This window comes from Salvelinus namaycush, unplaced genomic scaffold (genome assembly GCF_016432855.1).
Source record: "Salvelinus namaycush isolate Seneca unplaced genomic scaffold, SaNama_1.0 Scaffold2221, whole genome shotgun sequence".
Taxonomy (NCBI): Eukaryota; Metazoa; Chordata; class Actinopteri; order Salmoniformes; family Salmonidae; genus Salvelinus; species Salvelinus namaycush.
Window position 1 is genome coordinate 26,896 of NW_024059033.1, and position 15,423 is coordinate 42,318.

The 15,423-nt window shown below is 43.2% G+C and overlaps 1 protein-coding gene across 1 annotated transcript; it reads left to right on the plus strand.

Annotated features, from left to right (window-relative positions):
• Positions 1-53: 53 nt before the first annotated feature.
• LOC120038497 (PRELI domain containing protein 3A-like) lies at positions 54-13,977 on the plus strand. Its single transcript, XM_038984219.1, has 4 exons — positions 54-353; positions 6,879-7,047; positions 13,709-13,798; positions 13,903-13,977. Exons 1-4 carry the CDS (start codon positions 322-324, stop codon positions 13,975-13,977), a joined length of 366 nt encoding a protein of 121 aa, XP_038840147.1. The 5' UTR covers positions 54-321.
• The last annotated feature ends 1,446 nt before the right edge of the window (positions 13,978-15,423 follow it).

The following is a 15,423-nucleotide window of genomic DNA, read 5'->3' on the forward strand; positions in this document are numbered from 1 at the left end:
ACCGACCTCTCCGTTGTGATCTTGGCTGTACATCATAGGCTACCTGAGGATTTTCCCCATCCTTGATCTGTATGCGCTATGAACGGTGTACGTGGATATTTTCCTCAGTGTTTTATAGCCTTTACGTACCGGCCTAGTTGAGTCGTAACGAAACGACAAGAAGTCCCTTTATTTGTGATGATCGTTTCTACTTGTTGTCTATGGACCGGATCCACCATACAATGATAAGCACTGAAGATATGTCCCCGTAGCAAATGGGCCGGTAACGAACGGATATATCGAACATTCTCCTATAACGAGAAGGTCAGAGAAAACGGAAACATGAAGATCTGGAGTACAGAACATGTTTTCAGGTTAGTAGGCCAAGAGTCTCTAAACCGAGCATAGCATATAGATAGGCTAGCTTACCGCGACCGTTAAATGCAGTGTTGCTTGCTTGTACAACCGTTGTCTTTTTATTTGAATTATTTGAATCTTTATCGTTCCAAATATTAGTCTACATTAGAGGCTTGTCGAAATGAGCGCAGAGCAGCGATGCGATCCTACATGGTTCCCTCTCCCATTGAGCATGTGGTCCCGGTGTTGTGCCGAAAACCTCTCCCCCTGACAGAATTTGAACCCGGTATTTTTGAAAGTGTAAGGATAATAATTCAGCCATAGTTGTTCTGAAATGTTTATTGCTTGCCAACATTGTACTCCCTCCTCTATGTTTAATATAACACACATACATTTAATTATTAATTTCGGTTGCCTATCCTGACGTGAACTTTGTTCTATAGAAAGTATTTGACTCTGATGTGTGCCGCAGAAAGTATTTGACTCTAGCCACAAAATGAAGGACATTAGAAGGGGGGGAGATTTTCGGCACCAGTTTTACAAAGTATCACTGTCACACAAACGTTTGAACATGTCTGTTATGTTGTTCTACAATGTGTCAGTTGTGTGAAACGGGTAGCCAAACGTTTATGATTTAGAGGGATAGTGGCCAAACGTTTATGATTAAAGGGATAGTGGCCAAACGTTTATGTTTAAAGGGATAGTGGCCAAACGTTTATGATTAAAGGGATAGTGGCCAAACGTTTATGATTAAAGGGATAGTGGCCAAACGTTTATGATTAAAGGGATAGTGGCCAAACGTTTATGTTTAAAGGGATAGCGGCCAAACGTTTATGATTAAAGGGATAGTGGCCAAACGTTTATGATTAAAGGGATAGTGGCCAAACGTTTATGATTAAAGGGATAGTGGCCAAACGTTTATGATTAAAGGGATAGTGGCCAAACGTTTATGTTTAAAGGGATAGTGGCCAAACGTTTATGATTAAAGGGATAGAGTGGCCAAACGTTTATGATTAAAGGGATAGAGTGGCCAAACGTTTATGATTAAAGGGATAGTGGCCAAACGTTTACGATTAAAGGGATAGTGGCCAAACATTTATGATTAAAGGGATAGTGGCCAAACGTTTATGATTAAAGGGATAGTGGCCAAACGTTTATGTTTAAAGGGATAGTGGCCAAACGTTTATGATTAAAGGGATAGAGTGGCCAAACGTTTATGATTAAAGGGATAGTGGCCAAACGTTTATGATTAAAGGGATAGTGGCCAAACATGTATGATTAAAGGGATAGTGGCCAAACATGTATGATTAAAGGGATAGTATCCAAACATGTATGATTAAAGGGATAGTATCCAAACATGTATGATTAAAGGGATAGTATCCAAACATGTATGATTAAAGGGATAGTGGCCAAACATGTATGATTAAAGGGATAGTGGCCAAACATGTATGATTAAAGGGATAGTATCCAAACATGTATGATTAAAGGGATAGTATCCAAACATGTATGATTAAAGGGATAGTATCCAAACATGTATGATTAAAGGGATAGTGGCCAAACGTTTACGATTAAAGGGATAGTATCCAAACATGTATGATTAAAGGGATAGTATCCAAACATGTATGATTAAAGGGATTGTGGCCAAACATGTATGATTAAAGGGATAGTGGCCAAACATGTATGATTAAAGGGATAGTGGCCAAACATGTATGATTAAAGGGATAGTGGCCAAACATGTATGATTAAAGGGATAGTATCCAAACATGTATGATTAAAGGGATAGTATCCAAACATGTATGATTAAAGGGATAGTGGCCAAACATGTATGATTAAAGGGATAGTGGCCAAACATGTATGATTAAAGGGATAGTATCCAAACATGTATGATTAAAGGGATAGTGGCCAAACATGTATGATTAAAGGGATAGTATCCAAACATGTATGATTAAAGGGATAGTATCCAAACATGTATGATTAAAGGGATAGTATCCAAACATGTATGATTAAAGGGATAGTATCCAAACATGTATGATTAAAGGGATAGTGGCCAAACATGTATGATTAAAGGGATAGTATCCAAACATGTATGATTAAAGGGATAGTGGCCAAACATGTATGATTAAAGGGATAGTATCCAAACATGTATGATTAAAGGGATTGTGGCCAACTGCTCTGCCTGCGGCTATGGAACCCTGACCTGTTTACCGGACGTGCTACCTGTCCCAGACCTGCTGTTTTCAACTCTCTAGAGACAGCAAGAGCGGTAGAGATACTCTGAATGATCGGCTATGAAAAGCCAACTGACATTTACTCCTGAGGTGCTGACTTGCTGCACCCTCGACAACCACTGTGATTATTATTATTTGACCCTGCTGGTCATTTATGAACATTTGAACATCTTGGCCATGTTCTGTTATAATCTCCACCCGGCACAGCCAGAAGAGGACTGGCCACCCCTCATAGCCTGGTTCCTCTCTAGGTTTCTTCCTAGGTTTTGGCCTTTCTAGGGAGTTTTTCCCTAGCCACCGTGCTTCTACACCTGCATTGCTTGCTGTTTGGGGTTTTAGGCTGGGTTTCTGTACAGCACTTTGTGACATCAGCTGATGTACGAAGGGCTATATAAATACATTTGATTTGATTTGATTTGGATAGCGGCCAAACGTTTATGATTAAAGGGATAGTGGCCAAACGTTTCTGATTAAAGGGATAGTGGCCAAACGTTTCTAATTAAAGGGATAGTGGCCAAACGTTTATGATTAAAGGGATAGTGGCCAAACATTTATGACTAAAGGGATAGTGGCCAAACATTTATGATTAAAGGGATAGTGGCCAAACATTTATGATTAAAGGGATAGTGGCCAAACATTTATGATTAAAGGGATAGTGGCCAAACGTTTATGATTAAAGGGATAGTGGCCAAACGTTTATGATTAAAGGGATAGTGGCCAAACGTTTATGATTAAAGGGATAGTGGCCAAACATTTATGATTAAAGGGATAGTGGCCAAACGTTTATGATTAAAGGGATAGTGGCCAAACGTTTATGATTAAAGGGATAGTGGCCAAACATTTATGATTAAAGGGATAGTGGCCAAACGTTTATGATTAAAGGGATAGTGGCCAAACGTTTATGTTTAAAGGGATAGCGGCCAAACATTTATGATTAAAGGGATAGTGGCCAAACGTTTATGATTAAAGGGATAGTGGCCAAACGTTTATGATTAAAGGGATAGTGGCCAAACGTTTATGATTAAAGGGATAGTGGCCAAACGTTTATGATTAAAGGGATAGTGGCCAAACGTTTCTAATTAAAGGGATAGTGGCCAAACGTTTATGTTTAAAGGGATAGTGGCCAAACGTTTATGTTTAAAGGGATAGTGGCCAAACGTTTATGATTAAAGGGATAGTGGCCAAACGTTTATGATTAAAGGGATAGTGGCCAAACGTTTATGATTAAAGGGATAGTGGCCAAACGTTTATGATTAAAGGGATAGCGGCCAAACGTTTATGATTAAAGGGATAGCGGCCAAACGTTTACGATTAAAGGGATAGTGGCCAAACGTTTATGATTAAAGGGATAGTGGCCAAACGTTTATGATTAAAAGGATAGTGGCCAAACGTTTATGATTAAAGGGATAGCGGCCAAACGTTTATGATTAAAGGGATAGCGGCCAAACGTTTATGATTAAAGGGATAGCGGCCAAACGTTTATGATTAAAGGGATAGTGGCCAAACGTTTATGATTAAAGGGATAGTGGCCAAACGTTTATGATTAAATGGATAGCGGCCAAACTTTATGATTAAAGGGATAGCGGCCAAACGTTTATGATTAAAGGGATAGCGGCCAAACGTTTATGATTAAAGGGATAGTGGCCAAACGTTTATGATTAAAGGGATAGTGGCCAAACGTTTATGATTAAAGGGATAGTGGCCAAACGTTTATGATTAAATGGATAGTGGCCAAACTTTATGATTAAAGGGATAGCGGCCAAACGTTTATGATTAAAGGGATAGTGGCCAAACGTTTATGATTAAAGGGATAGTGGACAAACGTTTATGATTAAAGGGATAGTGGCCAAACGTTTATGTTTAAAGGGATAGTGGCCAAACGTTTATGTTTAAAGGGATAGCGGCTAAACGTTTATGATTAAAGGGATAGCGGCCAAACGTTTATGATTAAAGGGATAGCGGCCAAACGTTTATGATTAAAGGGATAGTGGCCAAACGTTTATGATTAAAGGGATAGTGGCCAAACGTTTATGATTAAAGGGATAGCGGCCAAACGTTTATGATTAAAGGGATAGCGGCCAAACGTTTATGATTAAAGGGATAGTGGCCAAACGTTTATGATTAAAGGGATAGTGGCCAAACGTTTATGATTAAAGGGATAGTGGCCAAACGTTTATGATTAAAGGGATAGTGGCCAAACGTTTATGATTAAAGGGATAGTGGCCAAACGTTTATGATTAAATGGATAGTGGCCAAACGTTTATGATTAAATGGATAGTGGCCAAACGTTTATGATTAAATGGATAGTGGCCAAACGTTTATGATTAAATGGATAGTGGCCAAACGTTTATGATTAAATGGATAGTGGCCAAACTTTATGATTAAATGGATAGTGGCCAAACTTTATGATTAAAGGGATAGTGGCCAAACGTTTATGATTAAAGGGATAGCGGCCAAACGTTTATGTTTAAAGGGATAGCGGCCAAACGTTTATGATTAAAGGGATAGCGGCCAAACGTTTATGATTAAAGGGATAGTGGCCAAACGTTTATGATTAAAGGGATAGTGGCCAAACGTTTATGATTAAAGGGATAGTGGCCAAACGTTTATGATTAAATGGATAGTGGCCAAACTTTATGATTAAAGGGATAGCGGCCAAACGTTTATGATTAAAGGGATAGTGGCCAAACGTTTATGTTTAAAGGGATAGTGGCCAAACGTTTATGTTTAAAGGGATAGTGGCCAAACGTTTATGTTTAAAGGGATAGCGGCCAAACGTTTATGATTAAAAGGGATAGTGGCCAAACGTTTATGATTAAAGGGATAGTGGCCAAACGTTTATGATTAAAGGGATAGCGGCCAAACGTTTATGTTTAAAGGGATAGCGGCCAAACGTTTATGATTAAAGGGATAGCGGCCAAACGTTTATGATTAAAGGGATAGTGGCCAAACGTTTATGATTAAAGGGATAGCGGCCAAACGTTTATGATTAAAAGGGATAGTGGCCAAACGTTTATGATTAAAGGGATAGTGGCCAAACGTTTACGATTAAAGGGATAGTGGCCAAACGTTTATGATTAAAGGGATAGCGGCCAAACGTTTATGATTAAAGGGATAGCGGCCAAACGTTTATGATTAAAGGGATAGAGTGGCCAAACGTTTATGATTAAAGGGATAGAGTGGCCAAACGTTTATGATTAAAGGGATAGCGGCCAAACGTTTATGATTAAAGGGATAGAGTGGCCAAACGTTTATGATTAAAGGGATAGTGGCCAAACGTTTATGATTAAAGGGATAGAGTGGCCAAACGTTTATGATTAAAGGGATAGCGGCCAAACGTTTATGATTAAAGGGATAGTGGCCAAACGTTTCTGATTAAAGGGATAGTATCCAAACATGTATGATTAAAGGGATAGTGGCCAAACGTTTATGATTAAAGGGATAGCGGCCAAACGTTTATGATTAAAGGGGTAGTGGCCAAGCGTTTACGATTAAAGGGATAGTTAATTCAAAATCCCCCAATATGCTCTCACACCAAACTTAATTGAACCACAAGGTGGTCCTGTGTAGCTCAGTTGGTAGCACATGGCACTTAGAAAGCCAGGATAATGGGTTTGATTCCCGGGACCCATCCATGTGTAACATGTATGTATGTGTAACGGATGTGAAATGGCTATCTAGTTAGCGGTGGTGCGCGCTAATAGCGTTTCAATCGGTGACGTCACTCGCTCTGAGACCTTGAAGTAGTGGTTCCCCTTGCTCTGCAAGGGCCGCGGCTTTTGTGGAGCGATGGGTAACGATGCTTCGTGGGTGACTGTTGTTGATGTGTGCAGAGGGTCCCTGGTTCGAGCCCGGGTCGGGGCGAGTGGACGGACGTAAAGTTATACTGTTACATATGCATGACTGCCAGTTGCTTTGGATAATAGCGTTTGAATAAATGGCATTAATGATTAAAACAACACGTTTTGAAGATAACTCCAGGTCTAATGATTATGACATTGCATGAGCATTTTATCTTGTTTAGTAACCTGGCTGTTATTCTGTACATGCTTTAGTAATTGGGCCATATTCACAATGTTTAACCTGGTGTGTCAAAGGGCCGTATTACCATGTTTAGTAACCTGGCTGTTATTCTGTACTTAGAGACAGTGATCAAGGCAGCGATGAGGAAGTTCCCTAACCCCATGAACCCTAACAGTCCTCCTCCTCTGTCTGTCTGTCTGTCTGTCTGTCTGTCTGTCTGTCTGTCTGTCTGTCTGTCTGTCTGTCTGTCTGTCTGTCTGTCTGTCTGTCTCTCTTATTTTCTGACTGTAGCTACCCGTGGGAGACGGTGATCAAGGCGGCGATGAGGAAGTACCCTAACCCCATGAACCCTAACGTGGTGGGGGTGGATGTGTTGGACAGGAACCTGGACACTGATGGACGGCTCCACAGCCACAGACTCCTCAGCACCGAGTGGGGCCTGCCCGGCATCGTACGAGCGGTCAGTAAGCTACTCCTATCTCTGTTGCTGTCTGTCTCTGTCGCTCTCTGTCTCTCTCTTTCTACCTCTCTATCTCTCTTTCAAATCAATTTCAATTCAATTTAAGGGATTTATTGGCATGGGAAACATATGTTAACATTGCCAAAGTAAGTGAACTAGATAGTAAACAATACAAATTAACAGTAAACATTACACTCACAAAAGTTTCAAAAGAATAAGACATTACAAATGTCATATTATGTGCAAATAGTTAAAGTACAAAAGGGAAAATAAATAAACATAAATATGGGTTGTATTTACAATGGTGTTTGTTCTTTACTGGTTGCCCTTTTCTTGTGGCAACAAGTCACAAATCTTGCTGCTGTGAGGCACACTGTGGAATTTCACCCAATAGATTTGGGAGTTTATCAAAATCGGGTTTGTTTTCAAATTCTTTGTGGATCTGTGTGATCTGAGGGAAATATGTGTCTCTAATATGGTCATACATTTGGCAGGAGGTTAGGAAGTGCAGCTCAGTTTCCACCTCATATTATGGGCAGTGTGTGCACTTAGCTTGTCTTCTCTCTCTACATGGTACCGCTTCAAAGCCTTACTCTTGTCTTATCAATGCTTGTGTCATAAGACTCAATGGAACTTTGCTTTAGTCTGTCAGTCCTCTCTCTTTCTCTGTCTCTCTCTCTCTGTCTCTTTCTCTGTCTCTCTCTCTGTCTCTCTCTCTGTCTCTCTCTCTCTGTCTCTCTCTCTCTGTCTCTCTCTCTCTGTCTCTCTCTCTCTGTCTCTCTCTCTCTGTCTCTCTCTCTCTGTCTCTCTCTCTCTGTCTCTCTCTCTGTCTCTCTCTCTCTGTCTCTCTCTCTCTGTCTCTCTCTCTCTGTCTCTCTCTCTCTGTCTCTCTCTCTCTGTCTCTCTCTCTCTGTCTCTCCGTCTCTCTCTCTCTGTCTCTCTGTCTCTCTGTCTCTCTGTCTCTCTCTCTGTCTCTCTCTCTTTCTCTCTCTCCTAGTCTGGTGGTACAGTCTGTCTGTCTGTCCTCTCTCTCCTAGTCTGGTGGTACAGTCTGTCTGTCCTCTCTCTCTCTCTCTCTCCTAGTTTGGTGGTACAGTCTGTTTGTGCCTAACCAATGAAACAGAGGTTGTTCTTAGACCTGGACACTTGGGTTAGCTCTCCAAGCTAATACCTGGGCTTCGGCTCAGTGCACAACCACAGTCTTGTGTGGTGCCTCTTCTAACCCTATTTCTAGTCTTGTTAGACTCACCGGACAGTTTATTAGGTACACCCATCTCGTACCTGGTCGAACCTCCCTTTGCCTCCAGAACAGCCTGAATTCTTCAGGGCGTGGATTCTACAAGCTGTCCGAAATTTTGAAACGTTGTTCAATTAGTATCAAGGGACCTAACGTGTGCCAGGAAAACACTCCTCCAGCATCTTTAATTTTTTCTGCGTCTCATGAATGTTCTTCTTTGTGATTCGAACACCTCAAACTTAGATCCATCTGTCCATAACACTTTTTTTCCCAATCATCCTCTCTTCAGTGTCTGTGTTCTTTTGCCCATCTGAATCTTTTATTTTTATTGGCCAGCCTGAGATATGGCTTTTTCTTTGCAACTCTGCCTAGAAGGCCAGCATCCCGGAGTCGCCTCTTCACTGTTGACGTTGACACTGGTGTTTTGCGGGTACTATTTAATGACGCTGCCAGTTGAGGACTTGTGAGGAAAACATTCCCCTCACCATTACACCACCAGCCTGTACCATTGACACCAGGCACCATTACACCACCAGCCTGTACCGTTGACACCAGGCACCATTACACCACCAGCCTGTACCGTTGACACCAGGCACCATTACACCACCAGCCTGTACCGTTGACACCAGACACCATTACACCACCAGCCTGTACCGTTGACACCAGACACCATTACACCACCAGCCTGTACCGTAGACCCCAGGCATCATTACACCACCAGCCTGTACCGTTGACACCAGACACCATTACACCACCAGCCTGTACCGTTGACACCAGGCACCATTACACCACCAGCCTGTACCGTTGACACCAGGCACCATTACACCACCAGCCTGTACCGTTGACACCAGGCACCATTACACCACCAGTCTGTACCGTTGACACCAGGCACCATTACACCACCAGCCTGTACCGTTGACACCAGGCACCATTACACCACCAGCCTGTACCGTTGACACCAGGCACCATTACACCACCAGCCTGTACCGTTGACACCAGGCACCATTATACCACCAGCCTGTACCGTTGACACCAGGCACCATTATACCACCAGCCTGTACCGTTGACACCAGACACCATTACACCACCAGCCTGTACCGTTGACACCAGACACCATTACACCACCAGCCTGTACCGTTGACACCAGGCACCATTACACCACCAGCCTGTACCGTTGATACCAGGCACCATTACACCACCAGCCTGTACCGTTGACACCAGGCACCATTACACCACCGGCCTGTACCGTTGACACCAGCCTGTACCGTTGAGCCTGTACCGTTGACACCAGCCTGTACCGTTGACACCAGACACCATTACACCACCAGCCTGTACCGTTGACACCAGACACCATTACACCACCAGCCTGTACCGTTGACACCAGGCACCATTACACCACCGGCCTGTACCGTTGACACCAGACACCATTACACCACCGGCCTGTACCGTTGACACCAGGCACCATTACACCACCAGCCTGTACCGTAGACCCCAGGCATCATTACACCACCAGCCTGTACCGTTGACACCAGGCACCATTACACCACCAGCCTGTACCGTTGACACCAGACACCATTACACCACCAGCCTGTACCGTTGACACCAGGCACCATTACACCACCAGCCTGTACCGTTGACACCAGGCACCATTACACCACCAGCCTGTACCGTTGACACCAGGCACCATTACACCACCAGTCTGTACCGTTGACACCAGGCACCATTACACCACCAGCCTGTACCGTTGACACCAGGCACCATTACACCACCAGCCTGTACCGTTGACACCAGGCACCATTACACCACCAGCCTGTACCGTTGACACCAGGCACCATTACACCACCAGCCTGTACCGTTGACACCAGGCACCATTACACCACCAGCCTGTACCGTTGACACCAGGCACCATTACACCACCAGCCTGTACCGTTGACACCAGACACCATTACACCACCAGCCTGTACCGTTGACACCAGGCACCATTACACCACCAGCCTGTACCGTTGACACCAGACACCATTACACCACCAGCCTGTACCGTTGACACCAGGCACCATTACACCACCAGCCTGTACCGTTGACACCAGGCACCATTACACCACCAGCCTGTACCGTTGACACCAGGCACCATTACACCACCGGCCTGTACCGTTGACACCAGCCTGTACCGTTGAGCCTGTACCGTTGACACCAGCCTGTACCGTTGACACCAGACACCATTACACCACCAGCCTGTACCGTTGACACCAGACACCATTACACCACCAGCCTGTACCGTTGACACCAGGCACCATTACACCACCGGCCTGTACCGTTGACACCAGACACCATTACACCACCGGCCTGTACCGTTGACACCAGGCACCATTACACCACCAGCCTGTACCGTAGACCCCAGGCATCATTACACCACCAGCCTGTACCGTTGACACCAGGCACCATTACACCACCAGCCTGTACCGTTGACACCAGACACCATTACACCACCAGCCTGTACCGTTGACACCAGGCACCATTACACCACCAGCCTGTACCGTTGACACCAGGCACCATTACACCACCAGCCTGTACCGTTGACACCAGGCACCATTACACCACCAGTCTGTACCGTTGACACCAGGCACCATTACACCACCAGCCTGTACCGTTGACACCAGGCACCATTACACCACCAGCCTGTACCGTTGACACCAGGCACCATTACACCACCAGCCTGTACCGTTGACACCAGGCACCATTACACCACCAGCCTGTACCGTTGACACCAGGCACCATCAGCCTGTACCGTTGACACCAGGCACCATTACACCACCAGCCTGTACCGTTGACACCAGGCACCATTACACCACCAGCCTGTACCGTTGACACCAGGCACCATTACACCACCAGCCTGTACCGTTGACACCAGACACCATTACACCACCAGCCTGTACCGTTGACACCAGACACCATTATACCACCGGCCTGTACCGTTGACACCAGGCACCATTACACCACCAGCCTGTACCGTTGACACCAGGCACCATTACACCACCAGCCTGTACCGTTGACACCAGGCACCATTATACCACCAGCCTGTACCGTTGACACCAGGCACCATTATACCACCAGCCTGTACCGTTGACACCAGGCAGGATGGGACCATGGACTCATGCTGCTTACGCTAAATCCTGACTCTGTCATCAACATGACGCAACAGGAACCGGGATTGGTCGGACCAGGTGATGTTTTTCCACTCCTCGGTTGTCCCGTGTTGATGATGGCGTGACCGCTGGAGCCTCTTCTTCTTGTTTTTAGCTGATAGCAGTGGAACCCGGTGTGGTCGTCAGCTGCCGTAGTCCATCCGTGACAAGGACCTACGACTTGTGCATTCTGAGATGCCGTTCTGCCCTCCACTGTTGTACTGCGTCGTTATTTGCCTGTTAGCTTGTTAGCATGTTAGCTTGTTAGCTTGTTAGCTTGCACCATTCTTGCCATTTTCCTTCGACCTCTCATCAACGAGCTGTTTTCACCCACAGCACTGCCCCTGACTGGATGTTTTTCTATTAGTCTCTCTGTTCTCGGTAAAACCCCTGAACATTGTCGTGCGTGAAAAGCCCAGGATGCCCGGCGGGCCTGGCGCCGACGATCATCCCACGCTCAGTCGTTTAGGTCCCTCGTTTTGCCCCGTTCTAACGTTCAATCAAACAGTAACTGAATGCCTCGATGCCTGTCTGCCTGTTTTTATATAGCAAGCCACGGTCACATGACTCACTGTCTGTAGGAGCGTACCATTTATGTGAACGGGGGGGTTGTACCTCTGAGTATGTATATGTATATACACTACCGTTCAGAAGTTTGGGGTCACTTAGAAATGTCCTTGTTTTCCATGAAAAATATACATGAAATTAGTTGCAAAATGAATAGGAAATATAGTCAAGATGTTGACAAGGTTATAAATAATTATGTTTAATTGAAATAATAATTTGTGTCCTTCAAACTTTGCTTTCGTCAAAGAATCCTCCATTTGCAGCAATTATGGCCTTGGTAGACCTTTGGTATTCTAGTTGTCTATTTGTTGAGGTAATCTGAAGAGATGTCACCCCATGCTTCCTGAAGCACCTCCCACAAGTTGGATTGGCTTGATGGGCACTTCTTATTTACCATATGGTCAAGCTGCTCCCACAACAGCTCAATAGGGTTGAGATCCGGTGACTGTGCTGGCCACTCCATTATAGACAGAATACCAGCTGACTGCTTCTTCCCTAAATAGTTCTTGCATAGTTTGGAGCTGTTGTCCTGTTGAAGGAGGAAATTGGCTTCAATTAAGCGCCGTCCGCAGGGTATTGCATGGTGTTGCAAAATGGAATGATAGCCTTCCTTCTTTAAGATCCCATTTGCCCTGTACAAATCTCCCACTTTACCACCACCAAAGCACCCCCAGACCATCACATTGCCTCCACCATGCTTGACAGATGGCATCAAGCACTCCTCCAGCATCTTTTCATTTTTTCTGCGTCTCACAAATGTTCTTCTTTGTGATTCGAACACCTCACACTTAGATTCGTCTGTCCATAACACTTTTTTCTAATCTTCATCTGTTCAGTGTCTGTGTTCTTTTGCCCATCTGAATCTTTTATTTTTATTGGCCAGTCTGAGATATGGCTTTTTCTTTGCAACTCTGCCTAGAAGGCCAGCATCCCGGAGATGCCTCTTCACTGTTGACGTTGACACTGGTGTTTTGCGGGTACTATTTAATGAAGCTGCCTGGTTGAGGACTTGTGAGGTGTCTGTTTCTCAAACTAGACACTCTAATGTACTTGTCCTCTTGCTCAGTTGTGCACCGGGGCCTCCCACTCCTCTTTCTATTCTGGTTAGTGCCAGTTTGCGCTGTTCTGTGAAGGGAGTAGTACACAGGGTTGTGCGAGATCTTCAGTTTCTTGGCAATTTCTCGAATGGAATAGCCTTCATTTCTCAGAACAAGAATAGAACGACGAGTTTCAGAAGAAAGGTCTTTGTTTCTGGACATTTTGAGCCTGTAATCGAACCCACAAATGCTGATGCTCCAGATACTCAACTAGTCTAAAGAAGGCCAGTTTTATTGTTTCTTTAATCAAAACAACAGTTTTCAACAGTTTTCAGCCTTTAAAATGATCAACTTGGATTAGCTAACACAACGTGCCATTGGAACACAGGAGTGATGGTTGCTGATAATGGGCCTCTGTACGCCTATGTAGATATTCCATTAAAATTCAGCCGTTTCCAGCTACAATAGTCATTTTCAACATTAACAATGTCTACACTGTATTTCTGATCAATTTACGTTATTGTAATGGACAAAAAAATTGTTTTTCTTTTAAAAAAAAAAGCAAATTTCTAAGTGACTCCAAACTTTTGAACGGTAGTGTGTGTATATATAGACTGACCTGAATGTTTCTCTTGTAGATCTTGGGGACCGGTCATACCCGGACGTACGTCAAGGAGCACTCCATCGTAGATCCTGAGGAGAAAAAGATGGAGCTTTATTCAACAAATGTGAGTGGAAAGCGGTACCTTCTCCTGTATAATCAGGTTTCTGTTGTTGGTGGTATCTTCATTAACGTTTCATACAAATTCTTGTCTTCTTCTTCGTCCCGCAGATAACTCTAACCAATCTGGTGTCGGTGGATGAAAGACTGGTTTACAGACCTCATCCAGACAACTCAGAGGTGTAAGTAGAAGCAAAGACCCAACCTAGCGTGATAATACATTACAACCTAGCATGATAATACATTACAACCTAGCATGATAACACATTACAACCTACATTACAACCTAGCATGATAATACATTACAACCTAGCATGATAATACATTACAACCTACATTACAACCTAGCATGATAATACATTACAACCTAGCGTGATAATACATTACAACCTAGCATGATAATACATTACAACCTAGCATGATAATACATTACAACCTAGCGTGATAACACATTACAACCTAGCATGATAATACATTACAACCTAGCATGATAATACATTACAACCTAGCATGATAATACATTACAACCTAGCGTGATAATACATTACAACCTAGCGTGATAATACATTACAACCTAGCGTGATAATACATTACAACCTAGCATGATAACACATTACAACCTAGCATGATAACACATTACAACCTAGCATGATAACACATTACAACCTAGCATGATAATACATTACAACCTAGCATGATAATACATTACAACCTAGCGTGATAATACATTACAACCTAGCGTGATAATACATTACAACCTAGCATGATAATACATTACAACCTAGCATGATAATACATTACAACCTAGCATGATAATACATTACTACATTACAACCTAGCATGATAATACATTACTACATTACAACCTAGCATGATAATACATTACAACCTAGCATGATAATACATTACTACATTACAACCTAGCATGATAATACATTACAACCTAGCATGATAATACACCTAGCGTGATAATACATTAAACCTAGCGTGATAATACATTACACTTACAACCTAGCGTGATAAAATTACAACCTAGCGTGATAATACATTACAACCTAGCATGATAATACATTACAACCTAGCGTGATAACATATTACAACCTACCATGATAATACATTACAACCTAGCATGATAATACATTACAACCTAGCATGATAATACATTACAACCTACCATGATAATACATTACTACATTACAACCTACCATGATAATACATTACAACCTACCATGATAATACATTACAACCTAGCATGATAATACATTACAACCTAGCGTGATAATACATTACAACCTAGCATGATAATACATTACAACCTAGCATGATAATACATTACAACCTAGCGTGATAACATATTACAACCTACCATGATAATACATTACAACCTAGCATGATAATACATTACAACCTAGCGTGATAATACATTACAACCTAGCGTGATAATACATTACAACCTAGCGTGATAATACATTACAACCTAGCATGATAATACATTACAACCTAGCGTGATAATACATTACAACCTAGCATGATAATACATTACAACCTAGCGTGATAACACATTACTACATTACAACCTATCATGATAATACATTACAACCTATCATGATAATACATTACAACCTAGCATGA

Coding starts and splice junctions, on each gene's coding strand:
- LOC120038497 (XM_038984219.1), top strand. CDS start 322: ATGAAGATCTGGAGTACAGAACATGTTTTCAG. Junction 7,048..13,708: donor TGCCCGGCATCGTACGAGCG/GTCAGTAAGCTA, acceptor TTTCTCTTGTAG/ATCTTGGGGACCGGTCATAC. Junction 13,799..13,902: donor TGGAGCTTTATTCAACAAAT/GTGAGTGGAAAG, acceptor TTCGTCCCGCAG/ATAACTCTAACCAATCTGGT.